Source organism: Aspergillus chevalieri, chromosome 5 (assembly GCF_016861735.1).
Source record: "Aspergillus chevalieri M1 DNA, chromosome 5, nearly complete sequence".
NCBI lineage: Eukaryota > Fungi > Ascomycota > Eurotiomycetes > Eurotiales > Aspergillaceae > Aspergillus > Aspergillus chevalieri.
In genome coordinates this window covers 2,544,339-2,568,295 of record NC_057366.1, presented here as the reverse complement: position 1 = coordinate 2,568,295, position 23,957 = coordinate 2,544,339, and the positions used below count along the sequence as shown (strand labels likewise).

General features: G+C 50.4%; 9 protein-coding genes across 9 annotated transcripts; 3 read left to right on the top strand and 6 right to left on the bottom strand.

Moving 5' to 3' along the window:
- Window positions 1-207: 207 nt before the first annotated feature.
- ACHE_50914A (uncharacterized protein) lies at window positions 208-1,902 on the top strand (the record flags this gene model as incomplete). The annotated part of the gene is made up of 3 exons (XM_043280683.1): window positions 208-334; window positions 386-1,215; window positions 1,276-1,902. The coding sequence occupies 3 exons, from the start codon at window positions 208-210 to the stop codon at window positions 1,900-1,902; spliced, it is 1,584 nt and encodes a 527-aa protein (XP_043138238.1).
- A 2,298-nt stretch (window positions 1,903-4,200) lies between these two features.
- Window positions 4,201-4,461, bottom strand: ACHE_50913S (uncharacterized protein; the record flags this gene model as incomplete). Its single annotated transcript, XM_043280682.1, has 1 exon — window positions 4,201-4,461. One exon carries the CDS (start codon window positions 4,459-4,461, stop codon window positions 4,201-4,203), a length of 261 nt encoding a protein of 86 aa, XP_043138237.1.
- A 540-nt stretch (window positions 4,462-5,001) lies between these two features.
- ACHE_50912S (putative DUF814 domain protein) lies at window positions 5,002-8,451 on the bottom strand (the record flags this gene model as incomplete). The annotated part of the gene is made up of 3 exons (XM_043280681.1): window positions 5,002-8,226; window positions 8,298-8,366; window positions 8,419-8,451. The coding sequence occupies 3 exons, from the start codon at window positions 8,449-8,451 to the stop codon at window positions 5,002-5,004; spliced, it is 3,327 nt and encodes a 1,108-aa protein (XP_043138236.1).
- Window positions 8,452-8,954: 503 nt separating this feature from the next.
- RET3 (coatomer subunit zeta) lies at window positions 8,955-9,632 on the bottom strand (the record flags this gene model as incomplete). Its single annotated transcript, XM_043280680.1, has 2 exons — window positions 8,955-9,195; window positions 9,268-9,632. 2 exons carry the CDS (start codon window positions 9,630-9,632, stop codon window positions 8,955-8,957), a joined length of 606 nt encoding a protein of 201 aa, XP_043138235.1.
- An 890-nt stretch (window positions 9,633-10,522) lies between these two features.
- ACHE_50910S (uncharacterized protein) lies at window positions 10,523-12,539 on the bottom strand (the record flags this gene model as incomplete). Its single annotated transcript, XM_043280679.1, has 2 exons — window positions 10,523-11,841; window positions 11,927-12,539. The coding sequence occupies 2 exons, from the start codon at window positions 12,537-12,539 to the stop codon at window positions 10,523-10,525; spliced, it is 1,932 nt and encodes a 643-aa protein (XP_043138234.1).
- A 1,115-nt stretch (window positions 12,540-13,654) lies between these two features.
- Window positions 13,655-14,221, top strand: RPL30 (60S ribosomal protein eL30; the record flags this gene model as incomplete). The annotated part of the gene is made up of 3 exons (XM_043280678.1): window positions 13,655-13,727; window positions 13,795-13,949; window positions 14,126-14,221. The coding sequence occupies 3 exons, from the start codon at window positions 13,655-13,657 to the stop codon at window positions 14,219-14,221; spliced, it is 324 nt and encodes a 107-aa protein (XP_043138233.1).
- Window positions 14,222-14,667: 446 nt separating this feature from the next.
- Window positions 14,668-15,654, top strand: ACHE_50908A (60S ribosomal protein uL16; the record flags this gene model as incomplete). The annotated part of the gene is made up of 3 exons (XM_043280677.1): window positions 14,668-14,712; window positions 14,973-15,148; window positions 15,207-15,654. 3 exons carry the CDS (start codon window positions 14,668-14,670, stop codon window positions 15,652-15,654), a joined length of 669 nt encoding a protein of 222 aa, XP_043138232.1.
- Window positions 15,655-16,680: 1,026 nt separating this feature from the next.
- ACHE_50907S (uncharacterized protein) lies at window positions 16,681-18,624 on the bottom strand (the record flags this gene model as incomplete). The annotated part of the gene is made up of 1 exon (XM_043280676.1): window positions 16,681-18,624. One exon carries the CDS (start codon window positions 18,622-18,624, stop codon window positions 16,681-16,683), a length of 1,944 nt encoding a protein of 647 aa, XP_043138231.1.
- An 847-nt stretch (window positions 18,625-19,471) lies between these two features.
- DHR2 (putative ATP-dependent RNA helicase (Hrh1)) lies at window positions 19,472-21,970 on the bottom strand (the record flags this gene model as incomplete). Its single annotated transcript, XM_043280674.1, has 2 exons — window positions 19,472-19,816; window positions 19,865-21,970. The coding sequence occupies 2 exons, from the start codon at window positions 21,968-21,970 to the stop codon at window positions 19,472-19,474; spliced, it is 2,451 nt and encodes an 816-aa protein (XP_043138230.1).
- Window positions 21,971-23,957: the final 1,987 nt, after the last annotated feature.

Here is a 23,957-nt window from a genome sequence, read left to right as displayed (position 1 = left end):
ATAATGTCATAACAGATGTAGAAATTTCGGCAGCTGTAAATGGTAACGATCTAGGCTTGGTTGGGAAAGTGTGATATGTAATAGTGACATCTTCCCAGGAAGGTGCGGAAGGCGCCTTCCAAGGCACTTTCACGGATAGGTGGCATCTTGTCGATACCGAGAACTCTCAAGAGCCAAGGAACGTTATCTTTGCAATCATCTCCGAAAATGGACATCAAACGGCTCAAGAGCAGCCATACCACATACCCATACCCAGCTGTTGATGACACCGATCAAGATCTGGACCGCCGCCCGGAGGCGGAGAAGCGTGAATGGGAGCATCGTCTGATACAAAGTATGTCAACCAAACCAAGAGGCGAGCGCTCTGTGCCACTAACATGAACAGGAACTGATTCAATGGAGTGGGGCACTGGTGAGAGGGCATCCTTGCGGGCTGGATTAGAGCAGATGACCACAAGGGACAATGAGAGACTCCTTCGAACGCATCACAGATCCCTATCAAAAGCCTCAATTGTATATATCACCAGCTCGCCCTTCGGTAGACGCATTTGGTTGATATCATGCAATGTCCCCGACATCACAGCTGGCGGGCTGGACATCCATATCCTCCCTGCAGGTTATCCACTGAAGAGCCCTCTCATACCGACCCCAGCAGCACAGTTCATACTGGCGCAGAGCCTGGTGAAGGGACAGATTAACCCACGAAAATTTCTGACAGAACAAGACCTGGAGTCGTTGCGCATCCTGTTCCCGAAAGCAATCGGGGCCCAGTTACTGATTGCAGGCTTCCTTCGCATGTTGTTCGATAGCATCGCAGACGTGGAGCGGACCCACAACCTCGGCTACCCGGGTGAGGTGGGTGGGCTTGTTGTACTTCTAGATACAGCAACGTTTAGTGCAACAGCACAAAATATCGAATCAGGTGCAGTTGTCTCGGATACAGAGGCAAAATCGGTCGGGTGTTTGGGGTTGAAGTTGAAATTGCCAGGAGGAAAGACGGTTTTAACAACAGTGACTCACGCTTATGTGCGCAATCCTGCATTGCCAGTGGTTCTCATGCGTGTTGCAGATTGGGTGATTCGGGCAAAGAACGCACTCTATCGTTTTCGAAATCCCCACTTAGACCGTGATTCTCGCGCGTACGGTGTATCGGACCAGAGCCTGTCCAATAATCCAACAGGCAAGGATATTCTGCTCTTTAAAACGAATACAAAGGTATTCCTCGTCTGAGAGCCATACACTCTCCTTAAGGAGTTACACTCACCATTATCATAGGTCGGGACGATTACCCACTGCTTCGACAACCCAAGCCCTATACTCCCGTTTCCGGTCGGGTACCGGCATGACCTCTCCTTAATCGAGGGAGAAACTCTACCTGAAGTGGTGAGCCCTCCTGGGTATCCTATCATCTCTGCATGGGCCCCGTACGAAAAAGTCCTTGCGGGGGTGCCGTTATATGCTGTGGCTCTCAATGCTCAGACACAAAACTGGAGAGTGGTTGAAGGGGCAAAGGTAACGCCCGCAGTGGCGAATTCGGTCCTTCTAGGAAGTGAGTATGTTTGGGATCGTGAAGCGAGTGATCAGGCTGTTGCAATGCTGTGGCGGTCTAAGGATGATGTAGACAGCGCGGGAGGTTACTCTGGCTCAGTGCTGTGTACTGGCACCCCGACAGATCAGCATGGCGAAGCTGTTGTTTTTCAAAATTATGAGACTGGTCTAAGGATGTGGGAGTCAGAAGGATCCTCATTGCTCGCAAACATTAAAGCTGGTTTTCTGTTACCTGGGGAGATCCGTGAGTCGATGATAGTGGTCCCTGATCCAAAGCAACCGATTAGTTACAACACTGTGTGTGGCAAGGGGAGCGTCGTACAAGCAGAAAGACGATATCCATCAGGTCTCTAACCTATTTCGCAAATGCCATTGTCAGGGACCATGAATTTTGCTTGCGAGATATGGGTAATAGATCGAGGAGGAGTGGGAGAACTAGGGTGAAGGACACTAGGTGGGAAGCACTTTCGTTACAGAAGGGGCTAGCTACTATTTGTACTCTGTACTACAGCTGCTCTAGTAGCAAAATATTGCACTATGTGGATTTATCTCATTTACCGTACTCTGTACTTGTACTGCGTATGTGGTTGATGTGCCAGTGTGGCTATTGAGGCGAGACTGTGCCTGGGGGTTGTGTGTTGACAAGGCAGCGTATATAAATCTCTCCATACCCTGGATCTATTTTGCTCACTTCTTACAACAATATACTCGCGACATCTGAAATCCAGGTCTACAAGTGACTTGCCCACCAAGACTGTCAACTTGACGCCTACGCGAGCGGCCACACGAAAATCCAGGTTTGTTTTCCCCATCTCTCAACCAGCGGCCAATAGGCCAGTGGATAAGAACCTTGCCAATATCTCCCAGGGAAACCAAGTGGAATCCAGGGCGCATTGATCTTTCTTGTCAACTGCAGCGGATCAATATGGTTCGCGCTGAAATTCGGAGATTGTCTCACCCTGAGAATTCATCGGCAACGAGATATGTTTTTGGATTGTGGCCTTTATGTTGGCTAAAGCTGTTATGGGAGTCCACAATCGAGGCTGGCGAGTTTGGAGTGTTTCCTCAACTTGCTGGTTGGGATCCATCTTCAACAAGCGCAATAACTAACCGCACAATATTTCCTACAATTTTGGCATTTTGCCTTTTTAAAAAATCTCCATTTGCACCCTTCAATGACGAGGCCGTGAGAAATCAGCCTTATACCACGGAGGGTAATGGAGATCAAGATTTCTTCGCTTCTTTCACTTCCTCGGCATTATCTGATATCAACTCCTCAGCTTCGTCCAGTCACTGATAGGGGTGCACAACGTGATACTGAGATCTCTGAAGGTGTACTGATTCCTTCTCCAAGGACTAGCAATTCCTCGGAGAGCTGCCCAATCTATACCTTCAATTTTCTCGCTATTAGCCATCCCTATAGAGCGCCCTGCATCAGTCATCAATTGACACAGGCAAGCCCACGCGGAGTGGCCAAGTCAGTATCAGCAGGCCAATATAGCAAGAAGAGACAAAAGGAGAAAAGAGACAAAAAGAATGATCTGGCTTGCACTGGGCGGTTGCATGGTCTGTAAAAACTGACCCATGGCAATTGTCACACCGGTGGGCGCTTTTATGAGGCTGGGACTTTTCATGATTCTTCTCTGTGTGGTCTCTAGCCCCGTAGAACCGGCATCAGTCTGATTCTCTTTGTCATCAGATCCAACTGGTCGGGAGCGAGGTGCCATAATCGACACAGCCCGCGGGGAACCGGCAAACAAAGAAAAACCTGGAGTAGGAACAAAGAAGGTGAGGATAACAACGGTTTTGTGGACGAGGACGGACTTCAAAAGGACTGGAAGAGCTGCGAGAGATGCTCATGGTAGGAAGGATGGAAGCAGAGAAGGACACGGTCGGCACTATGAGACTTACATATAACTGGAGAGAGCATGATGGTCGATCGAGGAGCCAAAAACGGCTCCCCTCTGCAGCGACCGCAGTGAGAGCGTTTAGATAGATGATGTCGAACAAGATAGCAACAAAAGCCCCATTTGAGACTAGCGTCAAAGGGCATGAAACCCGTGGCCTGGCGTGGAGGGAAAGCCTGTAGCCGTGGAAATACGCCCACCTGATGCCAAGACGAGGATTGGTTAGCAGGACTCCTAAAACGGCCGCCGAAGTGATCTTTTTGGCCGCCTGCTAACCGTCACATCAGTAAATCGAGTATATTTGCCATAAAGCCAATCAAAGGAAGTCTGCACTCTATAAATTCTAGATTGTGTCACTTTGTTTTGGGTTGTCCAATTGTAGTAACACGTCACGAATCAGCGAAGTTGTAGACACTAGGAGAGCCATTTTCGTATCCATTCAGTCTCCGGAATTTCTGCCGCAGTAAGCCTTTCCTCGGACCTAAACACCAACATGGCATTTAACATGGCAAACGAGGCGGTCATCTCATCCTCTTTGCCAACCGGCTCGTCTGCCGGGCGAATCGTTATTATTGAATAGTTTTCATATCTCGCGACCATATCATGATGTGTTTTGCAAATTGGTAATAATCTCCAATGATTTGTAGATAAGGCATCTCTCATGGTGTACAATGCAATAAACCAAATCACCGACGTGAACAGCATATCCCATCGTAACCCAAACCAACTACATAACCACATAGCTCTACGACCACGAAGTATTCCACGGCCCCAAATCCCTCGCCCCAAACCGCACCCACTTCCAAACCATCAACGAATCAGCCGAACCCCGACGCTCAGGCGTCCACGCCTCAGGCGGCGGATACGGCGACTCATCAAAAGCCAACTGAAGCCCGAATTTCCGCGTATACGGGAAATACTTGGGGTCTTTTGCGCAGACCGGCGTTGGAAAAACACCCTTCTCCAGATGAACCGTGAATGTCTTTGGCTGGAAGGCTTCTTCCATGAGGGTGTTTTCGGGGGTTACTTCGCGCTGATCACTGCTGTAGAAGACTACGACTGGGCGTTTTGTGATTTTTATTTCAATGTTGAGGTCGGCTAGGCGTTGTTTTTTGGTAGTGTTTGTGTCGATGAGTTGGTGCGATTACTGGGGGTCTTGGAATTTCCAGTCAAATGATGCACCTAGGTAGAGGGAGAATTCGACGGCGGCCCATAGCTAAGCTGTTTATTAGGCCTTTCTTCTCGATGACTAATTTAATAACTAGATGGACATACCTCTCCGGTACCATCCGGTTTGAACGAGACAAAACATTTATCATCATCGTAATTCCAGGGTTCGGCTGTGAGGACTGACAGGAGGGTTTGAGGTGATTGCTGTCATACTTGTGTGGTTTTGACGGATACAATTTCGATGGATGATTGATTAATATGAGGTTGACAGTTCTTTTTAAAGACAAGGCTGAATGAGGCTTCCCTGTCAGGCGGCGCTTGACACAGCCTAGCCTTCGAGCAGCCTAGAAAATCAAGTTCGTATGTAGACATCGGTTTATTTCTTCTTTCCACCTTTTCCTCCTTTAGCATTACCACCTTTGGGATTACCACCCTTGCCTTTGTTCTTGGAGTCTCCACCTCCACCGCCAGCAGCCCCCATAATCCGTACCTTACCCACAGGCACCGTATTGATGATCTCCGTCTCCTTCCATGTCTTGATCAACTCCCCTTCCCGAGCCCGCAGTTTCTCCGCATCAGCCAGACTAAGACCCAGATCCTCAGCCTGCTCCTTCTTCACCTTTCCTGTGTTGGTTTCCGCAATCCACCGTCCAAGGATCTCCTTCACAGCTTTGCCCTTCTTTACGGCACCCGGCTGTAATTTCACGCGGTACTTGTAACGACCCAGAGCGGCCCATGGTGCGCAGATGGGAATCGCAGCAATGATCTCGTCTTCAGGGTGGGGAGTGCCAACAAGGGCCGGGATCCAGGAAAGGTCCGCCGCCTCAGCAACCGCAGTTTCCTCGTCGTAGTCATCAGCTTCAAAGAGGGCTTGTCGTTTGCGCTCTGCTTCCGCAGCGCGTTCGTGCTGGGCCTTGCGGCGCTTCTTCGCAGCTTCAGCTTCGCGCTCGCGGGCCTCCTTTGCTGCGGCTGCAGCTTCAGCCTTTTCGGCTTTGGCGCTCTTGCCGCCAAGGACGCGGAGGACTAGCTCGCGTTCATCCTCGTCTTGGTCCGCGTATTTGGCTGCGGCCTTCTTGTTCTTGGCTTTCTTGCCGCGCGTGGGGGCAGGTGGTTTCTTGGCTGCTGGCTGCTTGGACTGTGCGGAAAGCTTGCCTTTGGCTGGGGCTGGCGAGTCGAGTTGTCCTTTTCGAAGCGCGCGCCGCTCTCTTGCAGAGAGTTGTTGGTCTTCCTCTTGTGCCTCTTGTGCTTGTTCTCCTGCCTCATCTTGGGCCTCTTCGCCTTTCTCTGCCGCCTCCTCTTCTGGTTCTTGTTCCGCCTCTCCGTTCTTTTGATCTTCGCCTTCTGCATCCTTCTTGTTTGACTCAGGGCCACCAGGCTCATGTTGCGCTTCAGAAACTCCGCGCTGGAGAGGATTCTTCGCAGGAACTTGATCAGGATCTTCCTCATCCGATTCGGAATCCTGTCCTCGTTCCTGCTCTTGCTCTTGTTCTTGTTTCATCCCTTGCTCCTGTCCGTTAACCTCCCCAGTTTCCTTCGGAACTCCCGTTGTAATCTGCTCCTGGACAAATTCTTTGTGCTCAGCCGGCTCTGCTGCTGCTGAGGTCTCCTCAGCGATCTCGGGAATGTCAAATCTTCCAGTCTTATGATTCCGAAGACTCTCCTTGCTAACTTGGAACGCCACAGCAAATCCAAGAACAAGCTGCGAGGGAGCCAGAAAGTTCTTCTCGCCGTTGACGATAAATTCGCCCGTAGGGACAATACCGCCAGGGCCAGTCTTGGTTACTTGGCTCGCCTCAACCCAGTATGCAGGCATGACCGCTTTGGAATCCCAAGCGCTCGAAGTAGAGACGCAGAGGTTACCAGCTTGGGAAAGGGTGCTTGGGGGAATCGGTGCGTTAGCAGCTCCGAGTCTGTTTTTCACGACCATGGGTGTAGCGCCTTGTAGATCGGCGTTCACGAAGATGTCGCCTTTTTTGAGCTGGCGTCGGTAGAGCATTTCGCTTTGCATGGCGTCGCGACCACCCAAGACCAAGTAGCCCTCTGAAGAGATGAAGAACAGAAACTTCTCGAACCAGAAGGGGTTTCTAGAAAGATGCAATACTTGCTTCTCTTGCTTCAGCCCACGCTTCAGATCCTGAGTAACCTTCTTTTCATGACTCTTCAACGCCTTGGTAGACGACTGAGCTGTCTTCTGCTGCTTCGCGGCAGCCACCTTCTTCTGTTCGTAGTACTGGGTGGCATTCGCCCACGGCGTGAGACCAAGGTCAATGTCAATTGTCAGCAGCGCAGACTGCCTCTCCGCAGCTTTAGCCTCCTCCTGCTCTTCATCCTCCGATTCTTCCTCGGACTCGTCATCAGTGAAGATCTTCTCGTCCTCGTCGTCAATATTTCCCGCCTCACCCAGGAGGAGTGTGATGGTGTTCTCGTGCAGCTTTAGCGGCAACTTAATGATCTTGGCGACAGGGTTACCGCGACTTTGCTCCATCTCAACCAGGCGTTCGATTTCCACCCAATCCATTCCTTGAGCAATCAGGCCGTTGACTGCGTCCATTGCTTCTTGAACCCGATAGACGTTATCCTCGATTGCACCTGCTTTGTGGATATGCAGATCCTGGGCCTTCTCTAGCTCGCCCAGACGCTTCTGGTGCTCCTGTCTGACGGCATCGAGCTTCTTCTTCGCTGCCTCCTCGCGTTCCGTGAGTCTTGACTCCAGCTTTTGAGATTCAAGGGATGAGAAATACTCGTCGATAGTAGCATTGAAGCGGTCGAATTCTAGGATCGTGATATCCGGCTTTCCTGCGAATTGTCGGGGCTTGAACGGGTGGAAGTCTTCATAGAGCAAGGCCGGCTTCTTCGATTCCTCGTTCTCGCCCTCAGCGGCGGGTTCGGCAGGTCGAGTATCCTCTTTGGCAACGATATAACCCGGATGACTATCCTTAGCAGAGAGTTCTTCAGAAACGCTTCGCGCTTCCTCCAAAACACTAAAAACCCCTTGTAAAAGACCCTCATCCTGCAGAACCTGCGCCAACGGCGTCGCCGAATCAAACTGCTTCACAGCAAACGCATGATCCAACAAAAGCGGCGGATACTCAGGAAACCCCTGCGACAGTGCCTTCCTCAAAACGTCAACCCCCTTCTTCTTCGACTTCTTCGGCCCCGCCTCCTCCTTCGCAAACGCCTCCTGCGCCTTCTCCAACGTCTCCCTGATCCTCTCCGCCGTGATATCCGGCACCCCGTGATAATTCTGCTTATCGGTAACCGTATACTTCAAGCCAACCCGTACCTCCTCCTCAGGCACCGTCCGGAACACAGCTAGGATATTATACTCGCGGTCCGTGAGGATGATATTCCCGCCTGCGAAAAACTCCAGGAACAAGTGGTACATGCCATCGCTGAAGGAAAAGTCAATGATGCGGTCTGTGCCGATTTGTTCGACGGAGGTCACTCGACGCGATTTCAGGGCTTTGCGAAGGCGGGTTACGAAGTGGGAGGGTGTTGTTGCTGTTGTTCGCGAGTATTGCGTGACATGGCAGCGAAAGCCGGAGTCGATGATTAGTTGTCTGCGGTGGTCGGGTTTGGCGAGTTTGAAAAGGAAGATTCGCTGTGGTTATGGGGCACCGGATTAGGCTGTGTTTATACAGGGCGGAATTATGGTAGGATTGCTTGACGTACCGACGAGAGATCGTAGATGTTGGATACTCGTAGATTGACTACCTCCGAGGCGAGCTCGCGGGTAATAACCTAGTCATGTGAGTTTGTGCGCGAGGCTGTATAGCCAAGAAAGAGAGCATACCTTGACGTCCAAAGACGAGAATCTTTGCTTCATTTTTTAAATTTGTTGGTCAGTGGACCTCTGTTCAGCAACAAAGCTGTTCGGAAGGAAAGTCATAAATTGAAGCTCCGAAGTTGCGAAGGAGATTTGACTGGAAACGTGACGTATGCGGGGCAGCGCTTTTTCCGTCTCCTTTTTCGATCACTTTCGATTTATTTTCAATTGCAGTTTATTCAGGCACGCAGTAACTATACAGATATCTAGAGAGAATCTGAATTGTTCATTGAAGCTGTTGTTTGCTCTGCCCTGGTTTAACGCTCACTACGCACCCCGCCGATGCAGGTCCCACGAAAACCCCAACTCCACAAACAAGGTCTATACAGGATGCTCAAATCCCAGTCTGTAATATGCGAAGACGAAGAAATTGGATATATCAATAGCCGTCATAAACAAAGAGCTTCACACAATAATGCGCCGGACCAGCCAGATTAAATCTCAGAACCAATGCTCAAACACAGAAAAAAAGAAAGAAAAAAAAACAAAAAGAAACCGACAATCTACATCTGCCGCAATCCCTCTGCCAGACGCCTCTTTCCGAACTCCCAGGCATTCATCAATCCTTGTTCCGACAAGTCGATGCTCTTCATGTTCGGCGCATCGGGGGCAGGTGCACGGCTGACACGCGAGGCAATAAGGACGGGGTCGGTCTCGAGGATGATACCGTCGTCGATGATCTCGTCAATGGCGAGGGCGACTAGGTCGTAGTTTTCAACGATTGTGCGCTTGTCCGTGGCGCCCCTAAAAGAAACCGAATCAGCCACATGTCCTTCAAGCAAGACAATAACACCACCACCAGTAAGAGGAACTTACTTGAACAAAATCCCCAACGCATCCCTCAGCGACAAAACTACGTTATACAACAACACCTCATTCTCCTCCGCACTCCCAACCACATAAAGCATCACATCACTCTCCATCTTGAACACCACAATCCGGTTATCATAAAGGATCACATCGCTAGTCTGCTTGTTCGTCTTCTCAAGAAGACCTTGCTCAAATGCCTTCTGCTCCTTCACCGTCGGATAGGGATTGGCACCGGGGTAATCGGTGGAATTGGGCGCAACGCCGGCCGGGGGGTGAGGCGGCGAGAAGTACTTGGCGAAGATGCGAGAGCCGTCATCGGCGGACATAAGGAGGACCGCGTTGACGGAGAAGAGGGAGAGGGAGCCGGGCATTGTCGCGGTTATCCGTGGGAGGTGTTTTTTGGGGGGGAATTAGGCTGGTTAATTGCTGATTGCGATGGCTGCGGTCGAGGCACTTCTCCGTATTTACTCTGGTTACTGTAACCTGGCCGCTGAGCGCGGAGACGCCGCAACGTTGTTCCGAAGTATACCCATAGCCCATTAAGTCCAGGACATTTATCCGCGCTACATATGGGATTCAATTGATTCTCTGGGATAAATAATAGGTTTGAAGTCTTGGTCCATTCGGGAATAGTGGTGTTCGGCCATTGCCACATGCAAAGCCATCATATTGCGGCCGTCTAGGGCATACTTGGGGAAAGTCCTGGGCTAATATACATCTCTCCTTGGATTTGTATTGGTTCTATTTATATTTCGTGCGCACTACCAGAAGCTTCAATGTCAAGTCTGAGGTTTAATTACTGCAATAAAATATCAACTATCTATCCACAACAATATATAGTAACTCGTATGTTCGTCAAAAGGGATTTCATATGATCTGATAAACGGCAGCAGGGGAGCATCAAAAAGAGTCCACCAACAAGAATCGTAAGACAACTAGTGACAACAATCCAAATAAGAAAGTGGCATCTCCTTCGTCAAAGTGCAAAAAGAAAATTGATAACCATAAACATTCCTCCTGTGCATGGATATGAATCATATGATAGCGGCTCAGCACTATCGCAACCATGAGTAAGTAACAGGGTATTCCAAAACAATAATAACGACCCGACTTCCTGATCCAAGACCAGCAGAATGGGTAGACATCGTGATAACAGTTTAAAATAAATGCATGAATATCAAACACGAAAGCTGATAGAATAGAAAACGAATAAAACGCGTAAATGTGTCAATCATCAACGGACCGCATCAAAAACGTAAACTTAGGATTGCGTGGACTCGTTCGTGTTCGTACGGTTGAACCAGGGGATCCAGCTTTGCCGGTTCGCCTTCTTGCGAGCAATTTCTTCTTCTTCGGCTGCCTTGTGCGTCTCACTGACCAAACGCAAGGGACGCAGCTTGTTCTGGGTCATGACTGCTCCGGTGTAGTTGGTCATGCCGCTGCTGGAACGAGGGGAGCTGGAAGTTGCGCCAGTCGAAGCGGTCTCGTGAAGGTCGCTAGTGACGCTTTCCGAGCTGCTCAACCGGCTACGTTCCGGCTGGCTAGACAGTGACGGTGCACGGCCAGTGCTGCTCATACCCGAAGACATAACACTTCCGCCGAAGAGACTTTGTCGGGAGCCCGGGCCCATTATCGTGGGGCTCACTGGACCTCCAGAGTTTCGTCCTCGATACATCTGGCCAACAACTGTGGCGGCTGATACATCTGCTTGGTCAGATCGAGCCCGACGGTGGCCAAGCCGTACGGATTGGGCACGGTTAAGCGGGATGCTAGGTGCTGTATTTGGGTTCTCGTGAGCGGTGGGAGGACCTGACGGGACGCTTGTAGGTGGCTGCATAACGCTTGTTGGACGGGACCTAGGTTTGGCTGGGGGCTGATTCGGTCCAGCAATAGATGATCTAGCTCTTTTAAGAAAGGACTGCCCTCCGCTATCGTCATGTTCAGGAGGTGTTGGGGGGAGATCCTTCTCGGTCGTGGGATTTTTCGGCTTCGCGGTAGCCGGGGGATCGTTCTCGTTCTTGTCTAGGATGGTCTCGAAGCCTTCGTGCTGAAGGACGCGGCTAATGATGCGCTCGATGTAGAGGGTCAATGCTTTGTTCTGGTCCTTCAGGGTGCGGACCTCGGTTTCAAGCTTGCGCATATGGTCCGTCTCGGCCTTGGCATCCATGGATTCCAGCTCCTCAGCCAAGGACCCCAAGTTATTTCCTGAATCATTGGCGGCTTCGGAGGGCTCAGGAGTGTCAGGGTGAAGTTCACGCATGAACTCACCCTTAGCAAAGTCACCGTTCAGGGTCCTCTCGCTCAGAAGCAACTGGTAGCTCTCGTTGTCCTCCATCAGACGAGCATTGGCCATGCGAGCCTCAAGGAGCTCCTTCTCGAGTTCCCGCTGACGACCACCACCCTTGTTCTCCATCTCCACAAGCTTAATCTGGGACTCTGCCAGCTCGAGGCGAAGAGACTCGATCAACTTGTCTTTTTGCAAGAGCAGCTTAGAGTTATTCCGCGAAGGGCTTCGTTCGAGTTGCGACGAGGGTGCAAACTGCCCATCGACTTCTGCGGACGACCGGTTACGGAAACTAGCTGCGAGGGTGTTAGCAAATCGCGACACTCAATGAAGGGAAGGATTCAGGGTGAGTGCTCATACAAGAGCGCGACATATCCTTACCACTCTCAGCATTAATCTTCATGTCCTTCTGTGCCAACGACTCCTTCAATCGTTGGATAGTAGCCTGCATCTCCTCCTCCCGGCTGATCTGCTGTTCCTTCTCCTGCAGCATAGCGTTCCGTTCCATTTCATGAGACTGCTCCAGATCCCGGATCTGGCGAACATGCTCACGAATCTCACCATTCAACGCCTCGATCTTGCTCTCCCTCTCGTGAGACTGGTCCTCCAATTTCCCCTGTTCACTGACTGCCTCGTCGAGTTTCATCTGCAGGACCCCGAGCTGCTTGCGGTACTGCTCGGAGGCCGTCTCCGCCTTCTGCAACTGCTCCTTCAAGTCCTCAATGAGGGCAGCATTCTGAGCCCGTGCCTCTTCCTCGGACGGATCATTATTCACTTTCGGGATGCTCGATGACATGCTGAGATTGGATCGGGTTGGCCTTCGGGCAGCAGCACGCGCAGAAACGGGTTGGCGGCCGGAGGGAGTACGAGTCAAGCCATTTGTTGCGGCGGCGCTGGGAGATCGAGTATGGCTCCGCGAAGGCGAACCATTAGCCGAGGAGCTCTCCGCAGTCGAAGATTTGGGTGTTCCGGGTTTGCGTGGTGACGCAGACATGGCGTTGGTGAAGGTGTGGCCAAACCGGCGGGTTGGTGGTGGTGTGTTGGCTTCTTTTTTTTTTGGTTCCGCTATCAACTCCGCGATTGTACGCAAAGTGATATGATTGTTGTAATTAAAAAAGGACGATGGTTGATTCAGGGGAAGTTCAGGAGAACGGCTCGGGATGGTCAGCAAGCGATAACGATGAAACGACCGGGAAATTATTCTGTGTTGTATATAAGAAGTTGTACGGAGTAGTAGCGGTCAAAACACACTATCCGTTGTTAGGCAGTGGTGGGGAGAGTCAGTCCGTACTTGGTGGGAGAGTTTAAGTGGGAGCAGCACAGTTAATATGCGGACGACTCTTTTGGGGGGCCACGAATAAACACTTCTGGTTAATAAAACAACATATGAACCATGCAGGATTACATTCTATTTATGAATCTAAGATTGGCTTGATTAAAATAATTATTTAATACTACCAGCAGATGAACAAGCATGACTGTATATACGTATCCATGTATGTAAGTACATGTTTGGGCACATGTATTTATGTATGGAAACGGCATGTTGCTAGGGATCCGCTACTATTTCCGGGGAGGTAAGAGTCTGGTAATACCAATACATACTAGGCCCCCAAGAACCGCCCCTTTCTCTCAATAGTCCAGGGAAGATAAAGATAGCAGTCGAAACAATGTGCCTTGCAGTGGCCAGAGAACAACCCTGTAAGTCATAGTATGTCAGCCCAGGGACGATAATATGGAACCCACCGCCACAGAGATCCTCGTTGGATGTTTCTGGTTTCGGGGGGCCACCAGAGCCAGAGAGGACGAGACTCTGCGCCACGACTCGGCCGTTCTATGCGTAATTGTCGCAGCCTCAGGCAGAAACAGTGTATCTTACCGGTAGTTACCGTATGTTACACTGTTGGTACCGAAGACGGACTGCTGACTCAGATATCCGGAGCGGATGAACTCTATCCGGCGGATCTCCCACAACAAAAAAAAATCCATTCGGATATTCTCTTTTAACCATCTCCAGACATCAACAACGGCCGGAGCGCATATACATCCTTCAATCCTCCTTTTTATTTCCAATCCGATCGAAAGTCCGGTGACTTCGACAGCGTAACGATGGCCCCTAAGACCAAGAAGTCTGGTGACAACATCAACTCCAGGTTGGCCCTGGTGATGAAGAGTGGAAAGGGTGAGATTGCATTCAGACATGCATGCATTTTGAATCCAGAGAGAATATCCTAACATGTTACATACAGTCACTCTGGGATACAAGTCGACCCTGAAGACCCTCCGTAACGGCAAGGCCAAGCTCGTCATCATCGCCGCCAACGCTCCCCCTCTCCGCAAGTCTGAGCTCGAGTACTACGCCATGCTTGCCAAGGCTCCCGTCCACCACTTCTCGGGCAACAACGTAAGTTTGTGTTTGTTCTTGTGCTTTACGGATGTGCTTTACGGATCTTCGGGTTGCTCTGCTTCACGGCCCCGGCAGTAGAATTATGCTCTGGGAGCCACCCTGAGAAGAAGCCGTCAATCTTGGCTTTGGAGGGTAAAAAACATTGGCTAACGTATACTCTTTTTGCTCGACAGATTGAGCTTGGTACCGCTTGCGGTAAGCTCTTCCGTTGCTCGACCATGGCCATCTTGGATGCTGGTGACTCCGACATTCTCTCCGGTACCCAGTAGGCTATGAACAGGCTTGATGTTATGTCTACTCGAGTATGGACGTTTGAAATACTCGGATAATGTTAGATAATGACAAAAAAAAAAAAAAACACTTATGAGTACTTGGTTCATGCCAGTAAATTCTGAGTAGAAACCGGCATTTGAGATATCAGTAGAGACTAAACGCTTCCATATCTAAATCTTATCAAAGATATTCATATCATTATCCAAATAATGCTGCTCTATGCTTGTACAATTCTTATAAATCAAGCGGATGCGTCATCTCGGCTCTGATCGCTGATTGGCGGAATCGGCTAGGGCTTAGGGTTTTTGCCACTCGTTAGCGGCGGTGCTTGGAAATCAACGCTGACAGCCGCCTGAATCCCCTTCTTTTCGCTCCCCGACACCACCTTTTTTTCGACAACCACACCCCCCATTTCGCAGGAAGTCCATTTCCAGCAGTCAAAATGGCCCGTCGTCCCGCGAGATGTTACCGCTACTGCAAGAACAAGGTGCGTTTGTGGCATATTCGAATTTTGAGGGGGATTTGTGGGATTTCATCCAAGGGCGTGATCGGGAGATTCATATCGACTGTGGGGGAGCGAAGCGACCGGCAAGGCATCTCTCGACAGTCAACTTGCGGTCGCTTTGTGTTGATCTCATAAATCCTATGTCTTTTCCGATGTCAAAATGGATGGAACTTGAAGATGGATTCGATGGATCCCAAAATGGAAATCGAGCACGAAAGCTAACATGATCTTCCTCAATACAGCCTTACCCTAAGTCCCGGTTCAACCGTGGTGTTCCCGACCCCAAGATCCGTATCTTCGACTTGGGTCGTAAGAAGGCTTCCGTGGACGACTTCCCCCTGTGCGTTCACATGGTCTCCAACGAATACGAACAGCTTTCCTCTGAAGCCCTCGAAGCTGCCCGTATCTGTGCCAACAAGTATGCGACCCGATGAACCCGAGTACAACGAGATGGGCAATATGGCTAACGAACACAGGTACCTGGTCAAGATCGCCGGTAAGGAAGGTTTCCACCTCCGTGTCCGGGCCCACCCCTTCCACGTCGTCCGTATCAACAAGATGTTGTCGTGCGCTGGTGCCGATCGTCTCCAGACCGGTATGCGTGGTGCCTTCGGTAAGCCCAACGGTGTTGTCGCCCGTGTGAACATCGGCCAGATCCTCCTGTCCATCCGCACCCGTGACTCCAACCGCGCCGCCGCCGTCGAGGCCATGCGCCGCTCCACCTACAAGTTCCCTGGTCGCCAAAAGATCATTATCTCCAAGAACTGGGGCTTCACCCCTGTCCGCCGTGAGGAGTACGTCAAGCTCCGCCAGGAGGGCAAGCTCAAGCAGGACGGGGCCTACGTCCAGTTCCTGCGTGGTCACGGTTTGGTCGAGGAGAACATGAAGCGCTTCCCCCAGGCCTACGAGGGCGTTGCTCAGTAGATTGGGATGATTTAGGTGTTTTATGTGCTGTTCGTATTTATCGTTTTACTAGGGCCAAATGAGAACAAAAAAAGGCTAAAAATGTTTCTGTCTGCTGTATTTGCATCTACTGCACCTAATTGACTTCGATACCCTCATCAAGTAAGAGTGGCCTGTACGGAATATCTACATGGAATTTGTAGGCCATCACGATGGTGGGAATATATTTACGCTGAAGCTGTAAGGGCATATGGCTGCTGCGATCATCGTCACATCCTAAACACATACTTGCAGTAAGCCTACCTTCCAACACCCCCAATCCCCCCTCACACTGGCCCCATCCCCATCAAATACCCTCAAATCAGCCCATACTCCAGCACCAATCTCACAAAAACCCCTATCAAGTTTAAAACCAGGCAAATCTAACCCTCACCGTCACCCCAACAAACCTCATCCACACCCGCCTAGCCCCATACCCAAGCATCAGCTCCATCCTCTTCAAACCCCCTCTACACCGCCCCTCCGCGGCCAGCTTCTTCGTCCACTTGACATCGTCGTTGATAAACCGCAGAGAGCCTGTCCCCATCGACTATCATTCGCATCAAGATATTCCGTTCCTGTGCGATGGTCTACTAAGGGGTCGTGGTGGTAGCGGAGAGTTGATTAGCCTAGGTTTGTTCATGCCTTATTGGATATTCGTGTTTCCGAAAAGAGGGTTGTTGTGTTCATGGATATGCTCTGTGGAATGTGTATGTATTTTGATACCCACGGGTCAGTAATTGTAGATGCAAGCATGATAGCGTGCGAAGCATATAGCAGTCTCAATGCCCTTATCAACAATAGCCAAGAATGTATATATAATGTTGAATGATCAAGATAAACCAAAACCCAGGAAACGCCCAAAGTAGAGAGATATATATCAAACAATTGCTATCAGACAAGAGATGGTCATGTTCATGTTCGACCCAACATATTTATAGATATCCAAAAAGAACTCCAGAAATCCTATAACAACAATATCAAAATGCGATATGTTTCTGTTGAATATCAGACATCCCAAGCCCCCATACCACCCCCAACAGGCGCAATAGCACTGCCACCATCAATACTTCCGCCGATATCCCAGTAATTCCGGCTTGAGCCGGTCATCGTTCGTCGGCTGGAGATAGTCGACAGCTTTGCGCTATGACTGGCGCAGCTGGAACTGGGACGACGACGGAAGTTTTGACGGAGAATTGGGGAAGAGACGCCAGTGCCCGTGCCTGAGTGGACAGCCGAGTGTTGAGATTGACGGCGTGTCTGTGCCTCAGAGCGGGAATGGGCATGTGCAACAAGAGGATGGTGTTGGCGGATCATTGCTGCGCGTCGTGAGGCATCCTGGGATTGCGCCTGGCGGCGATGAGAGGAAATGCGACTGGCAGTTGTCGACGAAGGAGCAGTGGTGGTAGAACTGCTGTTGCTGCTGCCGTTGTTCGTGGTATTGCCGCTCCGGCCGAAGCGATTCCGCAGATATCGGAAGACCATCATGACGTCCAAATCACTCTCCCAGTAGTCTTTTTCCTGTTGTAGACGGGATTCGGATGTGCCAGCCATACGATCGTCGTCTTCTTCGATTCCCCATTGCGCAGCGTGTTCCCGTCCGCTGGGTTCGGGAAGGGTAGGGGAGAAGTGTGGGGATGGCATAGATCCACCATTACCTGAAGTTTCAAGTGAAGTGGAGGGTGCTCTCGTCCGTGAAGGCCGAGTTTGCATATCTTCCTCTGTCCGACGTTCGAGAGGCATGCCGGCATACTCATTCCCAATTTGGTTGGACATGGTGAGGTAGGTGCTGAAGGCGCCAGGTTGTTCGCAGAGTTGATGGACAAGAACCCCGAGCTCACGAGCAATGCGTTGAAGCAGCTTGGGTTGCCAGTGATGCTGGTCGCCAATACCGTAGGAGTCCAGGTCCGAAGCACTCGTGAGCTCTTGGCTCAGAGGATCATCTGGCAGCGACTCTCCGAAGATGACTGACAACACATTGTCATCAATTCCCATCAAATCGCGAATGACCTTCCGAGTGATCCGTTTCCACAGCGATTCATCCGATCCTGGTTCTGTCGACTCAGACGAAGCCATAGACGACGGCCGCCCGCTAGTCGTCTCAGGATCACTCTTCATCGATTCAAAGGGAGCAGCCTGGTGATGACTCTGCTGCTGAGTAGACGTAGTCTGCTCACTCATCCGACTAGCACGACTATTCCGGCGACGCCTGCGCCGACGAGTCTCCCGCTCAACCTCCTGCAACAACAACCGACTCTGTTCCATCCTCCACTTCTCGATACGCTGCCACCGGTCCCGCTCCGCGTTAGTCATCTGCTCCTGCTCCGCGACCATGTCCAAATGTCGCTGTACGCTGGAACGCCGTCGCAACCGCAGCTCAGGTCTCCGTTGCGGGTTAAACTGTTCATGCTGCCACAACTGGTCCTGGACGGTCTGGCTGGATGCTTGAAAACTTCCTAGTCCGTCATGTGTGGGGAGCACCGCTGGCGTCCCTTGTCGGTCTTGATCCCACTGTGCGGCGGTGGGCAGTTCATCATCATCGGCCAGCGATGGTGCGCGAAAGGCATGGAGACCATCATCTAAACTGTCCAGCTCAGTACCATCATCGTCTTGTTCACCGATATTATTATTGTCCTGTTCTTGTTCTTCCACCTCTTCGTCGTCGTTGTCGTCATCGTCCTCGCCTATTTCAAACACGGACCGCGTCTGGGTCCCACCAAACGACTCAAAATCACTCAGACGCGAAATTCCGGTTGCCCGCTCTGTCGAAGCCGTGCGCGTTGGAGCAATCGTAGATGGCTGAGAGGGAGAGAAGACCACCCATTGTGTAGATTCCTCGTTGTCGTCGGGCAGTTGAGCGGGCGCAGAGGGACTCAGCGCCGGAGAGGGTTGGGAGTGGGAATAGGAAGTGGTGCGACGGGGAAGAGCTTGCGTTGGTAGACGGAGGGCCATGGGAAAAGGTTATTATAGGTATATACTAGAAGATGAGGTGGTGAGGATGCAAAAGTTGAGAATTGAAAAAAAGTTGAAAGTGAGGCTGATGGAGATCGCGATTGTTATTATTATTATCTCTTATCGTCCCCGCGTGACTGACGTTATCGGTCAGGTGAGCATCGGAAACAGAAATATAGGAATATGGAAATATTAGAAGATGAGATGAAGATATAGAGAGATGAAAGAGACAGCAGGCACAGAGAACAAAAGATATAAGGGAAAAGATCAGATAAAGGAAACCCCAAATAGGTAAAGATGATGCCCGATGCGGTGATTCTGACGCAGCGCGAGTCAACAACCGCCGATAACGGAAGTGAGTATGTGATGTATGCGAGTTATATAGCGAGAGAGACAGAGAAGAGTATTAAAGGGAAAGGGAAAAATGAGATATAATAGTCATGGCTGATGCTGTGGCGTTATATACGATTACAATAGCTCAGGGCACTACACAGCCGAGTATGGAGCACAGTACGAGAGACCAAAGCAGAAATGCAGCAAACCCTGCAAGGGAATCAAACAAAAGCAAAACAGACATTACGCATTCGAATCACTCGGATCACTCAATTCTCCCCTTTAATTCGCCCTGTATGAACCCAAACGAGGCAATTGCCAACTGGCCATGAACTGACAGCCTCATTACAGGCAGTGTACTTGTACTTGTACAGTACAGCATGCAATGCGCCTTGAATTACGGTGAATAGAACGCATTCAATGGATTCGCAATGCAGAAGATCTATTCTATGGGTATATCTATAATGCATATTACATCGCAGAAAAAGAAGGAAAAAAAAAAAAAGAAGGTAGATCATGATCCGCCAGCCAGAGCTTCCCCGACCCAATCCAGCTGCACCGCACTCACACCCCGCGCATAGCTTCGATTCGTAAACACATACTCATTGTACATGATAGCCTCGACCTTCTTGCTAAAGAGCACGCTCGATGGGTGAATTGCCACGGTCTGATTCCCAACCACCGTACGATAACTGCCATCCGGGACCAGCCGGGCCGTGTTGGTCGCGAAGCCGGTGAGGAAACTTTTCAAGATGAGAACAGGTGATGGATCGCGTGTGAGCGTAGGATCCCTTTGTTGTTCAGTAGGCGGGAGGAGTTTGGCTTGTCGGCACTGTGCGGTGAGTTGCTTGCGGACGTCCTGTCATCCGTTAGTAAAGAACAGGTGATACACTAAGGGATATCATACCATCACCGATTGCATCGCCCGGTGCGACACGAGATGCCGCTCTGCCCATACTTTCCGATCGGTATTCTCGGCTGCATAGGCCTGCACGGTGGCCAGCATCGTCAGATGGTCGCCCTCGCGTCGGTATAGATCCCGACGTGCTGTCTCTGCCTCTTCCTTCTTCTCTTCCGACATCGTGTTCAGGAAGATATTCTCCACACTCAAACATGAGATAATATCAATCACGTCCGTCAAACAACCAGGTCCGTTCCCTGCAGCTGCTAGAAGCACCCGACCGAGAGTAGGTGTCAGCGGCAGTTTGGCAATCTCTTTCCCGACTGCGCCTATTTGGCCTGACTCTTCCAGTGCCTCGATGCTCAGCAACTGAAGCAGAGCCTTCTCTAATGACTCTCGTGGTGGTCGCGTCAAGAACGGGAAGCCCATGACATCGTCAACCCCGCGAGCTTTCATGTTGAGAATAGCCTGGCTGAGATCGCATCGCAAAATCTCTGGAGTGTTGGTTTCGTCGAGATTCAGGTAATCTTTTTCCGTATATAACCGATAACATTGACCCGGCGCCTCTCTTCCTGCACGACCCTTTCTTTGGATCGCTGCCGATTTGGAAATCGGCTTAACCAGGAGCGAGTCCAGCCCAAGACGGGTGCGGAATTGCTTTACCTTGGCTTTGCCGCAGTCTACCACGAAGCGCACACCAGGCACCGTCACCGAAGTTTCAGCAATGTTGGTAGCAAGGATCACCTTGCGTGTACGAGGTGGTGCGGGTGCAAACACCCGCTGCTGGGCCGCTTGAGGAAGCGCTGCGAACAACGGCAGGACTTGAATTTTTGGCAAGGACGGGTCCATTCCAATCGCGTATTCATTGACCAGGTGCTCCAATGCCTCCACTGTCTCCTGTCCTGTCAAGAACACCAGGATATCTCCTGGCATTGGTTCTTTGTAATGAATTTGATAGATGGCTTTGAGCGCAGCATCCACGAAATCATGCACCGGCTCCGGAGCGTAGATAGTTTTGACAGGATACTGACGACCCTTGATATGGCATACAGCAATGTCATCCCCGGCCTCTTTTGGCGTAGCACTCTTTTCTTTGAACCCGTTCTCCAGACGACCAGGCCAAGTCTGAATCCCCGCCTGAAAGAACCCAAGTAGACTCTCCATATCAGCCGTAGCACTCATAACTATCACCTTAAGCGGCACACCACCACGCCCCTCCCGCTTCCCAGACACCAAATTCCTCAAGAAACCCAACACCAAATCCACATTCACACCCCGTTCGTGAACTTCATCGACCACAACCGCACTATATCTCGTCAACCACGGATCATGCAGCATCTCCTGCAACAGCATTCCCTCCGTCAAGTATTTGACCCTCGTACTTGGCCCCGTAGAGGTGTCAAAACGCACCGAATACCCGACTTTGCTCGCCGGTGACGACGATCCCAGCGGTGTTCCCATTTCCTCTGCCACACGTCTTGCCAGCGAAATAGCGGCGACTCGACGCGGCTGCGTAATAGCGATGCACCCACCCACCGAAACGTCTTTGCGCGAATCATCGTTTTGCGGGATACTTGTGGTTGTAGAGCGACACCATTGCTCATTGACTAGGAATTGCGGAATTTGTGTACTCTTTCCGCTACCTGTTTCTCCGACTAGCAGCATCACGTCGTTTTTGCGGAGGTGTTGGCGGATTTCGTCGCCGTGGGGGAAGATGGGGAGATTCTTGCGGGTTTCGTAGAGTACTCGGGCCTTTTCTCTGAGGGAGGTGAAGTTGGTTTTGACGTCGCGAGTCGGTTTCTTCTGGTCCTTCTGCTTCTTTTCCGACTTCTGTGCTTGTTCTTCCTTTCGCGTCACGTCCGCGCCATTCTTGGGCTTCTTGCGCTCCTCAGTCTTCGGCTCTTTAGATGCCTTCAACCCCCTCTCCTCACTATTTCTTTCATCGTCATGCTTCCGTTTCTTATTACTATTCTTCTTCTGTGGATCCTTTTTATCATCCTGCTTTTTCCTCTTCACAGATCCTGTTTCTGCGCTCTTATCTGCTTCGGGCGACGTCTTCTTCGGGACCGTCTCGTCCGAATCGGCGAATTTCGTAAGGACCCTTTCGGGCATCGTGGCGGTATATTTCTGACTGCCACCAATTGATTAAAAATAGAAGAGATAATTGCTTCGATAGAGTGCTATCGAGCTGGATTTGGTGCCTTGTGATCGCAGCGCGGTTTGGTCGAGTTTGTTGCGATCCCCGAAATTTTTGCCGGCTTATCGATAAGACTATTGATGCCAAATTTTGCAGGCATGATATTTTGGTTTCGGTCAATGTCCATGCTTTCCTTATCCCATGATTATCAGTGTACTGCTTCATACAGAGTATTTAGATGGATCATTGAATACCGGGTAGATATTTATAAAGGATTCTCGAGCGTTGTAATGGCAACATTGGTGGGCCTCGAGCCATTACTGTGGGGCTAGGTCAACGCATAGAAGCTGAAGAAACCGAAAATACAGATAATATTGCCCCAATATACGGAACAGTGATTTGTCCCGATTGTTAGCTCATATTAAGGCGTAGTATAAATTGGGCCCTATGCGTCTGATGGCGGTAATATATCACAGCGCTTCGTACTCTGTATGACGCTGATGTACTCTGTGCGTAGCACTCGAATACTTAAAAGTGCAGAATGGCCCATGGTCGAGCTGACCAGCTTGATTCGCTCTAGCTCTTATCTGACATCTTTCTCCAAGGCCACTTGAAGCTACTTCAAGATGCAATTGACCAACCTTCTCGGAGCCCTAATGCTGGCCAGGGCAGCCACAGCAGCACCTCAACCCATTTCAAACAATGGTAATCGCATGTCACCCTGCATCCTCAACTAAAAGAAAATACTAAGGAAAGATGAAACGAAACCCAGGTAAAGCTCAATGCTTGACAACCGTTGCCGCACCCCCGGGTTGCCGCTGGGTAGGAAGAGCCCCGATCTGCCGGGGCAGCTGCAACGATAACGAAGCAGAGAGAAGACGTGCTATTAGTGGAGATGGTGCACCTTGCAGGTCTGGTAATAAAGTGCTTTGCTGTAGGAAGTGAGCTTCAGGATGTTGATATGCAATGGGTTTGGTGGGGGCAAATAGTCACATAAGAATGCCTGGGGATCATTGTGAATTATTTTACTGTATGCGAAGACTCCTCGATCTCAATCAATATGATCATAATGGTAATAAGCTGGTTAGCACTTGCATATATACGTGAAAGATTGTTTAACAACTACGGGAATGACCATACAAATCGGTGTATACATCCCGAGTTTCTATGTGACCAACCATGACGGCAAACTTCTTGCACGATTCCGGTATTATACAGAATCAAACATTCCAATCGCTCTGGAGAGTAACTGCGTTGATTTATTGTTTCTGTTAATTGGGTCTTTTGCCGGCGCATCACCCACCTACAAACAAACCCTTCCACACAGCTGAGCGGTTGACGATCTGAGGATATAGATCTCCGAGCTGAGCTCTGATGCGTGTTTTTTTGCGTAAATTCCAAATACCTTTTCCTAATTCATATTTAGTATCTGTAATAGCCTGATGCGGCTAACAACATAACTACGCAGGGTCGAGTCAGTCGATCCGACAATCATCGGTGACCACAAGTGCTCCATACCTATACTCAGTAAGTAGTAAGTAATTCGTATAATCCATGCGAGGACAAATAGTTCATTTCGTGGGTCGGTGTGCTCGAATATTTAAACTCCCAGATACCCCATGGCTAAGTTCTTCGGACTGTCACACCCACTCACTTCAATCTCCATCATCCTCCCAAGATCCAAGAAACCAAATCCATCACCTCAAATGCAATGACCAGCCTTCTTCGAGCCCTGATGCTGACCGGCAGCCACAGCAGCAGCCATGTCTCAACTTGATCGAACCGAGGGTAAGCACATGCCATCAACCACGCCCAACGAATTGGAAGCGCTATCGGGAATGAAAACACAGATGATCCCTTTGCTCTTCCCATTCCTACTCCTACTCCTGCACCCGCTGGTTACCACTGGGAAGGAATATCCCCATTCTGTCGCCTTAGATGTTCTCCTGGCGAAGAACAGAA